General features: G+C 42.6%; 1 protein-coding gene across 2 annotated transcripts in view; it reads right to left on the reverse strand.

Annotated features, from left to right (window-relative positions):
- Positions 1 to 3366, reverse strand: part of LOC140127931 (adhesion G protein-coupled receptor E3-like) — a 33903-nt gene extending 30537 nt beyond the window's left edge. For both annotated transcript variants that reach the window (XM_072149152.1, XM_072149151.1), the window contains exons 1-2: positions 3288 to 3366; positions 265 to 300 (exon numbers count right to left, since the gene is read on the reverse strand). In XM_072149152.1, the coding sequence (XP_072005253.1) occupies positions 265 to 300; positions 3288 to 3321 (70 nt within the window). In that variant the 5' untranslated portion in view covers positions 3322 to 3366. The remainder of the gene's footprint in view (positions 1 to 264; positions 301 to 3287) is intronic.
- Between the last annotated feature and the right edge of the window lie 12193 nt (positions 3367 to 15559).

Consider the following 15559-nt stretch of genomic DNA (forward strand, 5'->3'; position numbering starts at 1 on the left):
TCTCAGTGTACAGAGAAAGGTTCAAGGATTGCTTAAATTGCTAGAAGTCAAAGGAAGTCAAAGTGTACCTAATATATATATAATACCCCTATATTACCCATTATCCACACAGTATACTACATTTTTAAGGCCTCTAATCCACACTGTAGGCATCTACTGCCATTATATATAACAGTTTACCTAAAATTTGTAACATTCAGCCCCCATATAACTCCTCCCACCCCCCCAAGGCTGTCTGAATCCCTCAATTTATTTGTCACTTACCTCTCACTGCATAGAAGTCCAAAAAAAAGCAGAGACCTGAGGAATAAATATTCTGTTACTTATAGGCTTAGTAGACAACATTAAAGCATTTTGCGAATGTGTTTCCTAACTTTTTTTAAAATAATCAATCGAAAACATAAAGCGCTCCCATAGAAATGAACGGACAGTTGTGCTGCATGCAGAGCTGCTTTCCATTGAAGTTTAAGTGAAATCTACCCTCAAAATCCATCATGATAAACCAGGGACATTACTCATAGATCCAGACACCATGACTGTGGTATCTTCTTATACTTGTTATACATTGCCTCCTTCCTTAAAATGAAAATTGAATTTTAAAATTATGCTAATGAGCCAGAAGGGCATTGGAAGTGTTGCCAAAGCCCCACCCCATGGTGCAGATTCATAGTCTGTTACTCTGTCTCCCCTATTGGGGAGGGTTGGATTAACCTGAGAATGGAGTTAGTACAAGATCAGTATAGGTGGTCGCTAAAGGTGGCAGTGGTAACAAGCATACGTATTGCTGAGCTATGTGTAATCCATCTATGTCCCTAAGGGGACAAAGTCAGAGCCCTCTCAAGGGTAGGCGACCCCTGTGCAGTTATCCATGGGTTCCAAATACCTTCAAATACAGGAGGTGTGTCTGTCCTGGTCGCCTCTATCCTCTCGAACAACATCAATAGGTTTACTCTGTCCTTCACCACGGTAAAGGACAGAATCTGTGTTTTCCATTTTGCCACTATATGGATTCTAGTTGCAAACGCTACAAACTGTGCTTTATTTTTTACCCTTTCTGGTTTATCCCTTAGGAGAAGTACAGCAGGGCTTACCGGGGTTGCATTACCGAATACAGAGCAGATAAGGGTCTTAACGCTGGGGCCACCAGGGGGCAGTTCCACCATATGTGAGCCATATCACCTAGAGCAGAGATGGCGAACCTTCTAGAGACCAAGTGCCCAAACTACAACTAAGACCCACTTATTTATCGCAAAGTGCCAACACAGAAATTCAGTTTGTGATTTATACTCTTATACCTTCTGTCACAGCTTTCGTTCATATCAACCCCCTGAAGAAACCAATAAAGCAGAAAATAGAAGAAATTTGGATGATCATTGTAGCTTCCCTCCAGGGTCCCATAAACAGGAAGAATTGTCATGGCCGGAGCAGGAGCTACAATGATAATCCAGATCTGTCCACACCTTCCCACTCCTCCAGTAGTCCCAGGTAGCACTGACACTTTAAAATAGCTCTGTGCACAGCAAGTCCTGGGCTGTCTGGGACTGCAGGAAGATACCTGGAGTCCTCTCTGGTGATGGTCTGAGTGCCCACAGAAAGGGCTCCGAGTGCCACCTCTGACACCCGTGCCATAGGTTCGCCACCACTGACCCAGAGCATCACAGCCCCTGAAGCAGGTATTGGGTAGGTGGGGGTACATATTGGACAGACGGGTGGGAACATAATAAACTCTATGTAGTAATGTCAGGGAGGTCTCAGTCAACAATACAGTCAACTGCCTTTCTAGAGTGGAGCAACAATGTCCCCATCTCGCCAAGGACAGTTCACAGCCAAAATCCCACTGATCCATAAATCGTGACTTGATGTCTGGGGGAGGGTGTTAGGGACTACTGTATTTTTACCTATTTTTTTTTTCACATTGCTCAATACAGGAGTGTGGGAAAGCAACTCTCTCAGATCACATAACATCTGGTATGCAAAGAAGAATAAATCCCAGACAGTCCCCAGTCAATGCAAAACATGTTCTAAAACAAAATTCTCAGACACAGACCAATATATAGATGATATACTGATATCCTAAATAAAGTAGTAATGCATTGCAATGAGGAAATACATTCGGCTATATGGAGTCCACGTACACAAATAAACATAACATGTATACGCCAAAAGTGGATTTTAGACAGAAAAAGGCCATGGATAACAAATATAAGAAGATATCACAGTCCCGGTGCCTGGATCTATGAGTAACTGTCCCTGGGTTATCATGATACATTTTGATGGTAGATTTCCTTTAAGCCTTTTTTCCATGGGGCAATGTTAACCACATATTAAAAAAAACTTTACGGTGCCCAAAAAATGTGTAAAAATATATTTTTTTAAAAGTTTAATATATAAAAATATTCCCTTCCCTAGAGCATTAATAAAAGTGAATAAACATAATCATATACATAAACATATTCTGTATCCGGACTTCCCAAAATAAAACTATTATTATCTCATGCGGTCAAATGCTGCTTTTTTGCCCTCTTATAAAAGGCACTTATAAAAAAATATATAAAAAGTGATTATAAAGTTACAAATTTCCCAAACTGGTTTAATTGAAAACTGCAAAAAAGACACCTTATCCAAGTCCATATACCAAAATATGTTAAAATATGAACATACATTTTTTTTTAATAGTTTTAATTTTTTTTTAAGTTATAAAAACATAATAAAATGAAGTCTTAGAGTGAATAGACTCCCTTTAATGCATGAACGAGCACCCAGGTGCAAAAATGAAGAACGTGATGTAAATCACACAATGCAAACCCTGCTGCAATGGACCCTACAAGGGGAAATTGCTGCTCCTGAATGAACCCAAAACAACTCATCTGTGCCCAGATATCTATGTAGATTGTTATTCCAATATCTCTAACAGATCAAAGTCTAGGTTGACCTCCAGCCCATCAGGAGGGACACCTACTCCTGCATACATCCAATTCACAGCCCAAAAACTAAGAATCAGATTAGTTGAGTCATCAAAGTTCAGGCCTTTTTAGTCTTCATCATTGAAAGATGAGGAAACCAAAGTAGGACTTTGGGTCAATCGGACAGTCTAAGTGCTATGATATGACCATAGAGGGGTTGTGCTCACCCAAATTCCATAACCTTAGTTGTAGGTTGATCAAGACCTTATTTATCCACCCCATAACACAGAATGCATGACCAAATGTAAGGGCATGTAAGGGGAACCCGTAGTCTCAAATCTCCTACACCTGTTCTTGCCCAAGGTTTTTTTCATGGTTACTCACCATACATCAGGAGTGTTCCTGAGGTCTGCATCATGACCAGACATTTGTATAAATGAGAGCGATGAATAGAGAAGTGATCTCTACGCCTTTATCTTCTGTAGATGACATAACACTTCCTTCCACAAAAAAAAAACCCATGACTTATAATAACATTTTTATTTTGCAAAAATGATTTGATTGATAGAGAGAACAGTGGGAGAAGGGTTAAATGAGGAGGCAGTTGCCTAGGGGGGAACATCTAGATGTTTTCTTTCTAATTTGGTAATCGGCACGAAAAACATGGATCGCCTCATGATCATGCAGAGGGATGAGGCGGACTAAACAAAAACTTATTTAATTGGGCACAAAGAGGTTCTATAAAGTGATAGCCTTGGGTTTCGGTGCCTGCCGAAACACTACCTTATCAGTGGTGGAAAGCAATGAAGCTGGTATTGTAGTATGGGCCCCACGCATTGCTATAACATAATGATGGCCAAGACAAAAGGGCATCCTCCATGTCTTGAAGAGAAGTCGGTTTCACCAAAACCAAAGACAGGGGGGCATTCGCTATGCCTAGAGGAGAGGCGGTTCTACCATCACCGTAGACAAAGGACACCCCCTACACCTAATGCAGAGGTGGTTCTATCATTGTCATAGACAGGGGGCATCCTCTACACCTAGAGGAGAGGAGGTTCTACGATTGTCATAGACAGGGGGCATCCTCTTCACCTAGAGGAGAGGCGGTTCTACCATCACCATAGACAGGGGGCATCCTCAACACCTAAAGAGAGGTGGTTCTACTATGGCCATAGACAGGGGCCATCCTCTAAACCTGGATGAGAGCCGGTTCTACCATCACCACAGACAGGGGACATCCTCTACAACTAGAGGAGAGGCTGTTCTACTATCAGCATAGACAGGGGGCATCCTCTACACCTAGAGGAGAGGTGGTTCTACCATCACCATAGACAAGGGCATCTTCTACACCTAGAGGAGAGGTGCTTCTACCATCACCATAGACAGGGGACATCCTCTACACCTAGAGGAGAGGTGCTTCTACCATCACCATACACAGGGCACAGCCTCTACACCTAGAGGAGTGGTGCTTCTACCATCAATATAGACAGGGGGCATCCTCTACACCTAGAGGAGAGGTGCTTCTACCATCACCATAGACAGGGGGCATCCTCTACACCTAGAGGAGAGGTGGTTCTACCATCACCATACACAGGGCACAGCCTCTACACCTAGAGGAGTGGTGGTTCTACCATCAATATAGACAGGGGGCATCCTCTACACCTAGAGGAGTGGTGGTTCTACCATCACCATAGACAGGGGACATCCTCTACACCTAGAGGAGAGGGAGGTTCCACCATCACCATAGACAGGGGAATCCTCTACACCTAGAGGAGAGGTGGTTCTACCTTCACCATAGACAGGGGCATCCTCTACACCTAGAGGAGAGGTGGTTTTACCTTCACCATAGACAGGGGGCATCCTCTACACCTAGAGGAGAGCCGATTCTACCGTCACCGTAGACAGGGTGGGTTCCTCCGACCCTCCAAAACATACTGGGGACAGAGACCGATTTGGCAAACTTTATGCAGTGCTGTAGAATCTGTGTGCGCTGTATAAATAAAGGAATTATTATTATTATGAAAATGGTGCAAATTACTTTTTATGTTGCCTAGTGATAGAGGATAACACCTCATCTTGGTCTTAGTTCTCATTCCTTGTACCATATTATTCATAGATGTAATCCTATATATGTCTGAAAAATAACATCCAGGGGAGAACCTAAGCTCTTTGCTGCCTGAGGCCAGCTATAGAATGGCGCCCCCTCTGCCCAGTGTCGGAATGGGTTGCCTTAGGCCCACCAGAGAAAATTAATCTGGGATATCATTATCTGCCAGGAAATAGATTCTTGCAGCTTCCAAATTGGGTTGAATTCTGTTGGTTCTCAGGGGTTCAGTATCCAGTAGGTTTGAACCAGGGCACACCGGATGATCCTCTGGTACCCCGGTGGGCCAGTCCAACACTGCCTCTGCCCCATCTAGTAGTATTTCTCACACCCACACTGACATCAGATGTGACAGTATTATTTTGTGTAAGGTCCTGCTTTTGTAGCAGGTGACTGTGTCACTGCTGCTGCCCTCATCTTGCTGCAGTTGGGGCTGCCTGAGGCAAGTGGCTCAACTCTCCTCATGGCTGGTAACATCAGCGTCCCAAATTAGTTGACACTGTTAATTAGACAGAATAGGGTGCACTATACGGTGCAGGCAATTCAGGTCGTATGAAAAAGAAGTCATATGCAAATTCTAAATCCAGTGGTCACCCCCTGACTACAGGAAGTGCTGAGCGTCGGTGTCCTACTTCTATTCTCTCTCCATTCCTTGGTGCAGTCATAGGAATTGTCCTTTTGTAGCAGGAGGAGCGTTCACAGAAATAGAAGGAGGAAGTAAAACATTACTTTAGGAAAATGATGTGGTAGAGAATATAATAAATGACACGATCTAATGAAGCCGGAAATGAGGGGAATTACATTCTATCTAAAGCAATAACATCAAGAAGTATCATGTTGGGTCTGAGTGTACAACTCATTTGTATTATGGTCACGTCTAGTCATCGGGTTAATTTTTTTTATGTTTGCAGATCTTATTTTGCATAAAACATGTTATTACAAAGGACTTGTAGAATATTTCTCCATAAATTCCCTTCTTGACAAAAATATAACGCACTAAGAAGTTGGCACATGAAGTGGATAAAAGATGAGATACAGTGGGACATGGAAACATACAGGTTCTTTATGATATCCTGTGGCTCGGGAATTTGTTTCGTTCTGAGAAAAGAGGTGAGACACTCCATTAAATGAAAAAATTATAACCGCCTATTGCCACCAATAGGGGGAGCCCATTCCTACAGATTAATACAGAGTCTATTGAATACAAAAAATCAATTTGCAAGATCCTACATTTCTCATGGTTGTGACTGTAGGAAATATGAATGTTGTAACAAAGAAATCTAGTGTCCTCCATGAACCAAGGGGATCTATGTACAATGGGGGTAATGGGGGCAATTACCACAGTTCTATGTCTGTCTTTGGATTTCCGCTACCGTCAGATTCATTAAAGTGGCCTTGGTCGCATAAAAAGTAGCAAAAAAACCATCAAAACTCGCAGAACATACATCAGGGTGGGGACAGGTGCCAATTTGCACCAAAACTTGTGCCTGAATTGAAACTTGCAAATCATGAATTCAGTCCTAATGTGAGAACTAGTGTAAGCAACTAATGAATTTGATGACGGCAGCTATGCACTGTCCTATGTTCATTGCATCTAAAGTTGCAAAACAGCACTTGTACCACAACTGCATCAAAACAACAGCAAACATAGACCAAAATAACAATGATACATTACCCCCAACGTCTTCTCTTTGGTCAGTGGATATTAAAAGAAATCATTCCATATAATTAGTTGGAAGACCGTTTCATGGGTAACACTCATACAAGGGCTCTTTCATAAGGGCGTTTTTCACAACCGTAGTTCAGTGATTTTCACGGATGCCTTAATGAGCCATTGTTTTCAATGGGTGTTTTCACATTGGCAGGTCCGTTTTTATCACCGATGAGGCTGGGGAACCAGGTGGGGTTTTTTTGGACACAGAGACAAAGTAGAAGCACAACAGAGACAACACGCAACGGACACTCAACATACATAGTATGAATCCACGATAAAACATAGCAATGTAATTGGAGGCGGCAACAGCCAATCAACAGCCACTGTATGGACACGCCTCTTTATAGGCCGTATTGGGCAGTTCCGATAATAAACAGGTCTTACTAAAATTCTTATAATAATCTCACGTCTTGTAAAATCTTGTCACAAGATGAGAATGTCACGAGACATCATAGCACAACATATGATTTTCTCATAGCCAAAAACTTCTAAAAAAAAAATAAAAAGACTAATTTAACAAAATCCATCACTGGACACAAAGGCAACTTACTGTTAAGGTGGTTATATGAGCCCCTGTAAAACTTGTCCGTTTTTCACCTTTAAAAGTTTTTCTTACATTTTTCTCATTGTATTCTAGTAACCATTACCTGATGTTTCCAGGTAAAGGCTTGAGATTTTTTTTAATCTATAATCCGGAGCAAAATGTAAATTTACCAACAGTAAAGGCTTCACATGGGCCAGGAGGGGTTAGGGGACTCACTTTTGGACAGCTGGTTTCAAAATAAGAGGTGTCCGTTTTCTTTTGTCCCGCCCACTTAATTATTCATAGATTATACGGTATAGTTCAAGCCTGATTACTGTTAACCCCCCTTCCTGATCTAAAACACCAAGGATATTACCAGTAAACCTATTCATTACCAAAGACCACCATGCATAACCATAAACCCCTGACCTGACTATTCTAGATCACAAAAGATGTTACAGTTAACTCCTTAAAGAGAACCTGTCACTAGATTTTACCCCATTAAACCACTAGCCCCCTCACATAGGGGATGAAATGTTCTTTCTAGAATTCCCTCTTTTTAAGTGAAATTTCATTCATTTACCTATAAAGAAAAATCTCAGTTATGTGAACGTGAGCAGAGAAGAGGCATATTTGCCTTAGATGAGTCTAGTTTAGAGGCTGCAGGGGGAGGGTCACTTTAGACCCTTTCTTCAGTTCTATAGCATCTAAGAACATCCTTTGTGTCACATTAAAGATTACAATCTCAACTTTCAGATTACATCAGGATTAGGGTTCTGTGAGCTACATTACAGGAGATTCAGGCAGTTAAATTCATAGTTTGAAATACTAGCTGCAGCTAAAAATCCAATTCCCACCTTTTTCTGTATCTGTAGCTGACAGAACCACAGGCCTGTATGGTGTAGCAACCTACTTAATATAGTTGATCATTTAAAGTGAATATCTCTTACCATATGCCACTCTGCCATAAAGCCCACGAATGGTGGAGGCTGCAGTAATAGTTGATTTTTCTCCCATCTCCCTTCTGCATCTTTGGAGCTCAGCCACAGTGATCTCGGGGTTCTTCTTTAATTCTGGCTGGACGGCCAGGTCGAGGAAGATTTATGGTTGTCCCAAACTTCTTCCATTTAAGGATTATGGAGGCCACTGTGCTCTTAGGAACCTTGAGTACTGCAGAAATTCTTTTGTAACCTTGACCTGATCTGTGTCATGCCTTTTTTCTCTGAGCTCCTTGGACAGTTCCTAAGGCCTCATGATTCTCATGGACTGTGAGCTGTGAGGTCCTATTGAAGTCCAATCAGTTTAAATAAACACAGCTGGACTCCAATGAAGGAGTAGAACAATCTCAAGGAGGATCAGAAGGAAATGGAAAGTTTTTCTTGTTTAATACATTAAATGTTTATTAATAACTACATTTCTGTTTTTTATGTCAAGATTAGATGCAGAATGTTTATTAATGAGCAAATTTTTTTTTTATATTTCCAATTGGCAGCAATGAAACAGAAAGTGAAAAATATAAAAGGGGGTCTGAATACTTTCCATACCTTTTGTATATAGCAAAAAGAATTATGCGTCTAAAATAATTGTAAAAAAAAGAAGCTGTGCTTCTCCATAAAAATTATTTTTACCAGTAAGATGTAAGAGCTATTAAACATATTTACTGCACGCTCTGGTTTCTATTCAAAACGTTATTTATTTAGTTACGTCTGGATTATACAAAATGGGGCCAGATTTTTTTCAGAACCTGGACTGAAATTGCTGGGCTTTTTTTTAATTACCTTCCCTAAATTTTAACAACAAAAGTATGACTTGTGCAAAGATATGACTCATCCTGCAAAAAAACAAGCCCTCATACAAATACATGAATGGAAACTATAACCATAAATATAAATTATGGTTTTTTAAATGCTAAGAAAAGAAAGTGTCTCGGAGGCTCCAAACTAATTGGATTTTAAAAGGTTAAATGTTTCTAGGAAACGGTTGCAAAATCTCTTTCTCCTTTAAGCCGGTGTGGTACATTGCAAAGTGAGGAGGACAAGAGAAGCTTATATTAGAAGAGTGATAAGAAAAAGCAGAAGTAGCAGAAGGGAAGGAAGAATGAAAAAAAAGAGAAGAAAATGGGGGATGGGGAAAGCATTTGTAAGCATTTGAGCCAGCGACCCAAGATATGGGTTCTGGAACCACCAGGGACAAGCTCACTGAGGTCTAAGGAGAGAGAAAGGGGAGAAGTGAGTTACAGAAGCTAGGTCTCCACCCAATAGTGCAGAAAGACTACAAACTAGGGGCACATACCAATGAGAACCAGTGTCACCTTTCATCTACACACTGCTTAGAAAGTTTTGGTATGCTTAAACAACAGCAGATGGGTGTCTGCTATTTTATACCACCGCTGACACCTGTGATCGGTTCTGATGCCAATCACACATGTTAATGTTTTAAGTGCAAGAACGCCACCATCTTGGTCTAGTGATGTCCTCAGGGAGGTGCCGATTGGTTGCAATGACTGCCAGTAGTATGCAAGGGCCTCTCATGACAGTTAGGGCCTAGAAGCCACAGGCAAGTCTTATCCAGCTAAGGGTGCATTCACAGCCGTAGCCCAGGTGAGCACACATCAGTGCGCTGGAGAGGAGCACTGCTCACCCCTCTCCATTGGAAATTGTGGCACACAGATGTGTCTAGGGCAGAAGATCTTTTTTGTGCCCACTGCACATGTTGTGCTCACCTTGGCGCAATAGGCATCTATGGGAACGTATATCTATATGTCCCCACAATGGCCATCTGAATGAGGCCTAACTCGCATTGTGTGTGTGCCGGAAAATTCTGGCACCAACGCTCAGAGTTGCCAGAATTTAGCATTTAGCAGAATTTAGCATTCTGGCAAGCATCTAATGCATCAGACTCGCTTGTGGGTTTTAAGCCTTAAAAAAAAAAGTTTTAAAAAGAATGCCCCACTAACCAGGTTTTTTGGAAGGAACTCATACGTGTGCCACTGATTCTGATCTTAAAGGGCATCTACCACCAGGATGAAGGATTGTATGCAAATGAGCCTGATGGGCTCCAGGCTCCAAGGTGTTAATAGAGCCTGGAGCCCCTCATGCTCATTTGCATAAAGTCTTTAATCCTGGTGGTCCCATGGTTCATCTAACTTACTTTCTATCAATTCTATAGTCTTGTTATAGGTGGTGGGTTTTGGACCCACTTTATTACTTTATGGGTTTAACTTTGGGCTACTCCCCAGGGAATCCATTGTTTTTCACCATTTGCCCCTGACTAGGTTGCAAGTTTACTAACCCTAAGGGTATGCCCGCTGTAGGTGGCATCTGAGCCACGGGACTCAGGAGATGCCCCAGATAATCAGGCGAAGGTTAGAAGTACCCGAATTATTTAAAAAGGTTTGTATCAAATCAGCTGTTTGTGAATATATCCTTTTAGTATAACAATGGTGTTATCCAAGTGTTTCCATCAGTTTTCACCCTTTAAGCCATATACAGGGATCTGGACTTCTCTGTCAATGACACAAGGCTAATTCACCTCATAGTAGTCCCAGTCTAGTTGAAAACAAGACTATTGTCTATTCTAGACTATTCTGCTTCAAAGCCGTAGGCATAGAATAATTAAACAGTCCAATTTCAGGGCAAGCAGCAGTCCAGCAGAAATCAGGAAACAAGCCTGAGGTCAGGGAGGGCGGCAATCCAGCAGAAACCAGGAAACAAATCCGAGGTCAGAACAGGTGGCAGTCCAGCAAAGACCAGGAAACAACTCAGAGGTCAGGACCGTCGGCAGTCCATCAGAAACCAGGAAACAAATCCTAGGTCACGGCAGGAGAGAATCAAGCAGAAACCAGGAAACAAATCCGAGGTCAGGGCAGGCGGGAATCCAGCAGAAACAAAGAAACAAACCCGAGGTCAGGGGAGATGGAGTCCAGCAAAAACCAGGAAACAAATCCGAGGTCAGTGCAGGTCGCAGTCCAGCAGAAACCAGGAAACAAGCCCGAGGTCAGGGCCAGCAAGAACTAACCAGAAACTAGGAAACAAATCCGAGGTCAGGGCAGACAGCAATCCAGCAGAAACAAGGAAACATGCCCAAGGTCAGGGCAGGCGGCAATCCAGCAGAAACAAGGAAACAAATCCGAGGTCAGGGCAGGTGGCAGTCCGGCAAAAACCAGTAACAAGCCCGAGGTCAGGGCAGGAAACAAATAGAATCCAGGGCACAGAATGGAGGTTGGATACGAATCAGAGTCTGGTCAAACAGTGATTGTCATCAGAGTTACTTATCAAAGCCAGGGATTGGAACCAGGGTCAGATACAGAAAACTAGAACACAGCAGATAAAGCACATCTTTGCTTTGAGCACTGGTACTACGGTACCTCTCTTTGATGGTCCCATGACCCAGCAGCTGCAGCCCATGCCAACAAAAGAAGGTAACGCAAATGTGACCAACGACCACCATTATAGATGACAGTAAAAAAAAAAAAAATGAAACTATAAACAGTACAATTCCTTGTGCATAACAGGATTTCTATGGAAGTATTATTACAGCGCCAGAGTGGAGGAAGTTAATTGTCCACACAGGACTTTACATAACTAATGGTTTTTTTTCAAATTATACTGTGTTTACCAAGAAAAAGAAAGAGGAAGTTGAATTCGTCCTCCAAGCTCTGGGTGACGTTGGAAGCCTCTTTGAACTTGTCACCTCTGGTGGCATCTCTCTGGCTTTCCACGGCAGACCGCGACACATCCTCTCCCTGCACGCCCCTATATAAGACACTTCTGGGTAGTTGGGACCGAATGAGGAAACAACATAACTTGACCTCCATCCCGGGTCCCATGTCTCCAATATTTCTAGATGCTAGGTGCCCCCTACAAGATCTGGACCCTGATTTATTTGGTCTACCGTCAAATGTGGTAGTACAGGTGCGACACACACTGAAAGGCCGCAACATACATTCTTTGGAAGGATGGCTTCCCGCAGACATGAGAGGTAGCAGATGGTTTATGGCTAATCAATTGAGCAGCTGAACAAAACATTTGCTGAAGAGGAATGGGATAAGGCGACTGTCTTGACCCATAAACTCTCTGTCTCGTCACAAATACAGGAGACAAACTTTAAAATCGATGGTATTGAACCCCAGAAAAGCTACATAAGATGTTCCCAGAGGTGTCTGATATGTGCTGGAGATGTGGCAGAGAACATGGTTCCATGTTACATATCTGGTGGTCTTGCCCTGGGGTGAGAGGTCTGTGGGAAGCGGTTTTTGCACTCTACAATAAACTATGGTTGGACACGGTTGTACCGCTTCCAGAGATTGGGCTATTATCTATGATTCCTGGCTCCATCTCTGTGATAAAAAAAGGCTTTCTGAGACACTGCATTGCCGCTACTCGTCAGATTATCCCCAGATTTGGAAGTCCTTCAAGGGCCCAGTGGGCAGAGGCCTTGAACCATATCATGAGAATGGAGGAGATGAGAGCCATGGAGGGACTGGCGGACTCCCAGATGGATAGGTACACCAAGGTCTGGTCCCCGTGGATTGACTTCCACAGTTCAACAGAATTTACCACTTGGATAGAAACAAGTGGTGGATGACTTGGTCTAAGTTAGAAGTTTCTTCTATTCTTCTTACCCTTCCCTCTCACCCGGTGTGCTTCTCCCCTCCCTCTCTACCTCCCCTATCCCTCTGTATACCCGTATGTGCTTTCCTTCGGATCCCCATGTTGTACATGTTTAATGTGTTTTGTGTTGTTAATATTTGTTTAGTAGCAATATAGACTTTTTCTCCAGTTTTTCATTCGTTGCACTAAAGGAGTCAGCCTTCATCTAGGCATTGATATCGCTTTGAGCGATGTGGACTGTCTTTTACAACCCAGCTGTAATACTGGATATGCTAAACTTGTGTTTATATGCTTTAAAGCTTGTATATTGAAATTCTATTGTGACTCATTGACAATTCTATGTATATTGATACTTATTACTTTTAATAAAGTTTATTGAACAGAAAAGAAAGAGGAAGAAAACATAAATACTCATTTGTGCAACTGAATATGGTACAAAGATTGGATTCACAATAGTCAATGACACAATTTCTGCTTAGTAGAAGTTTATACTGTTTTATTTGGAAACCATTATAATATACATGCAAAGGATTACTAAGGGAAATCACCAATCTCACGTCCATAGTGATAGATTATCATTTACGCTGGAACATTGGAAAAGGTGAAGGAATTATGGAAATCTCAGGATTGATAGACATGTTAATGATATGTAAATGATACAAATAGAAAAATATTCAGTATTATGTGTTCCTTACACAGAGTTACATAAATTTGCACACCTTGGAAGGGTATCAGAGAGGATATCAATGGTCCTCTGACAGCTTCTTCTGCAATTTTTGACCAATGATATCTTAGATGATGAAAGATACCGTATATACTCGAGTATAAGCCGACCCGAGTATAAGCCGAGGCCCCTAATTTTACCACAAAATACTGAGAAAACCTATTGACTCAAGTATAAGCCGAGGGTGGGAAATGCATTGGTCACAGCCTCCCCAGTATATAGCCTGCCAGACCCTGCCCCAGTGTATATAGCCTGCCAGACCCTGCCCCAGTGTATATAGCCTGCCGCCGCTGACGGACAGATCGCACAGAAGATATACAGGGGTCGCCGGAAAGGTGAGTTTAGATATATTTATTTTTTTGACTCGAGTATAAGCCGAGTTTGGGGTTTTCTGCAAATTTTTTTTTGCTGAAAAACTAGGCTTATACTCGAGTATATAAGGTAAGTCCTGATATGCTGCAGACCATAGTAGGAGATTAGTAGCTCCTTTGAATTAATGGCCGTACCACTGCTTCCACAAATTCCATGTGTACTGAGCATGAAGGCTGCCATTGTCCAGCTCCCTTACATTGTGTTAACCCATTCCATTATGTGTCAAGAATAATTACTATTGCTATTGTGTTCAAGACAAAAATGGGATAGACCTCCATTACCATGGTGCTCTACACTATTCGACTATCGACTTGGAGAGTGTTGGCATGAGGTCAATGGTCAACCTGTAGCTTCTAACTTCTGGGAATGATAGTATACCCCTTGTTATTACACACTTATCAGAGGACCTTAACAGTTATGGTATCAGGTATTCCAATGACTCTTTTTACATTGGTTAAAATGTTAGAGCCCCTTCTATTTAAAGGCCATCTACCATCACAATAGCTGATGCTAGTTGCTTATACTCACCTCCCCCGTCACGTGCGGGGATGGGGAGGTGCGGATAAGCAATTACCATCAGCTATTCCTTTAATCCATTCACACACTGATCAACACTTATGCAACACCCCTGCCAATGCAGAGTATTGTGAAATACTACTCTCAATAGATGTAATGAGGAATCTCCGAGACTGATCACCTCGGTGAGCCCTCAAGTGTCTATACATGGTATTGCAGCCACTTAATATCCCAAGAAGAAGTGTTAATTATTGTGACCAATAAAAGGTTTTGTTTAAAGGACTCTCCGAGAGTATAAAAACAACCTATTGGCGGCTGGTTAAAAAAATTAAACATTTACTTACCTTCGCTGTATCTCCCGATGTCCCACGCTGCCATCACTCCGGTCCATGCCCCATGTAAACAAACAGGGACACGGAAGCCGCGTCTCGTCCTGCTTCTGGCCGGCTAAGGGGGCCTGCCACACCCGTCCCGCATGATACAGTGCTGGGAAAAGGGACCAGCTGGAAGCTGAATGCAGTGCGGCTTCTATGCCCGTTTGTTTACATGGGACATGGACCAGAGTGATTGCAAAGCAGGGCGCTGGGAGGGACTGCAAAGCCAAGTAAAATGTTTATTTTTTAACCAGCCCCCTCCCGGCCACCAATAGGTTTTTTATGCCATCAGACAACCCCTTTACTCTTACATTGTTCTAAGGTGCTGGTTGGATAGCCCAGGCTGGGCTGACTACTCCCAAAAGATTATATAAACCCTTGGGCTGGAAAGTTCTGGTCTGTTCTCCTGAGGTCTCTCCAGGGACAGTCCAGAGGCACATGAGCCTAATCCAGAGGCTGCCTTGGAGCACTTCATAGCAGCTCCTCATCTCCAGCCTGAAGCCACCTATACCAGGCTGTGAGCGATCTCTGCCCAACACCATCCAACCAGCAACCTTGAGCCAGTTGAAACGTTATCTGCTGTTGTTGCCGGAATAAACGAGCTGTGAGTTTTATGGTCGACATCCCTTGTCTCTGTGTGATTCCTGCCTAAAGCAGCATAACATCAATTGTGGCCCTTTTACCACTTAGCCAGAGATCCCTACACCTTCATCGGGA

This window comes from Engystomops pustulosus, chromosome 4, assembly GCF_040894005.1.
Source record: "Engystomops pustulosus chromosome 4, aEngPut4.maternal, whole genome shotgun sequence".
Taxonomy (NCBI): Eukaryota; Metazoa; Chordata; class Amphibia; order Anura; family Leptodactylidae; genus Engystomops; species Engystomops pustulosus.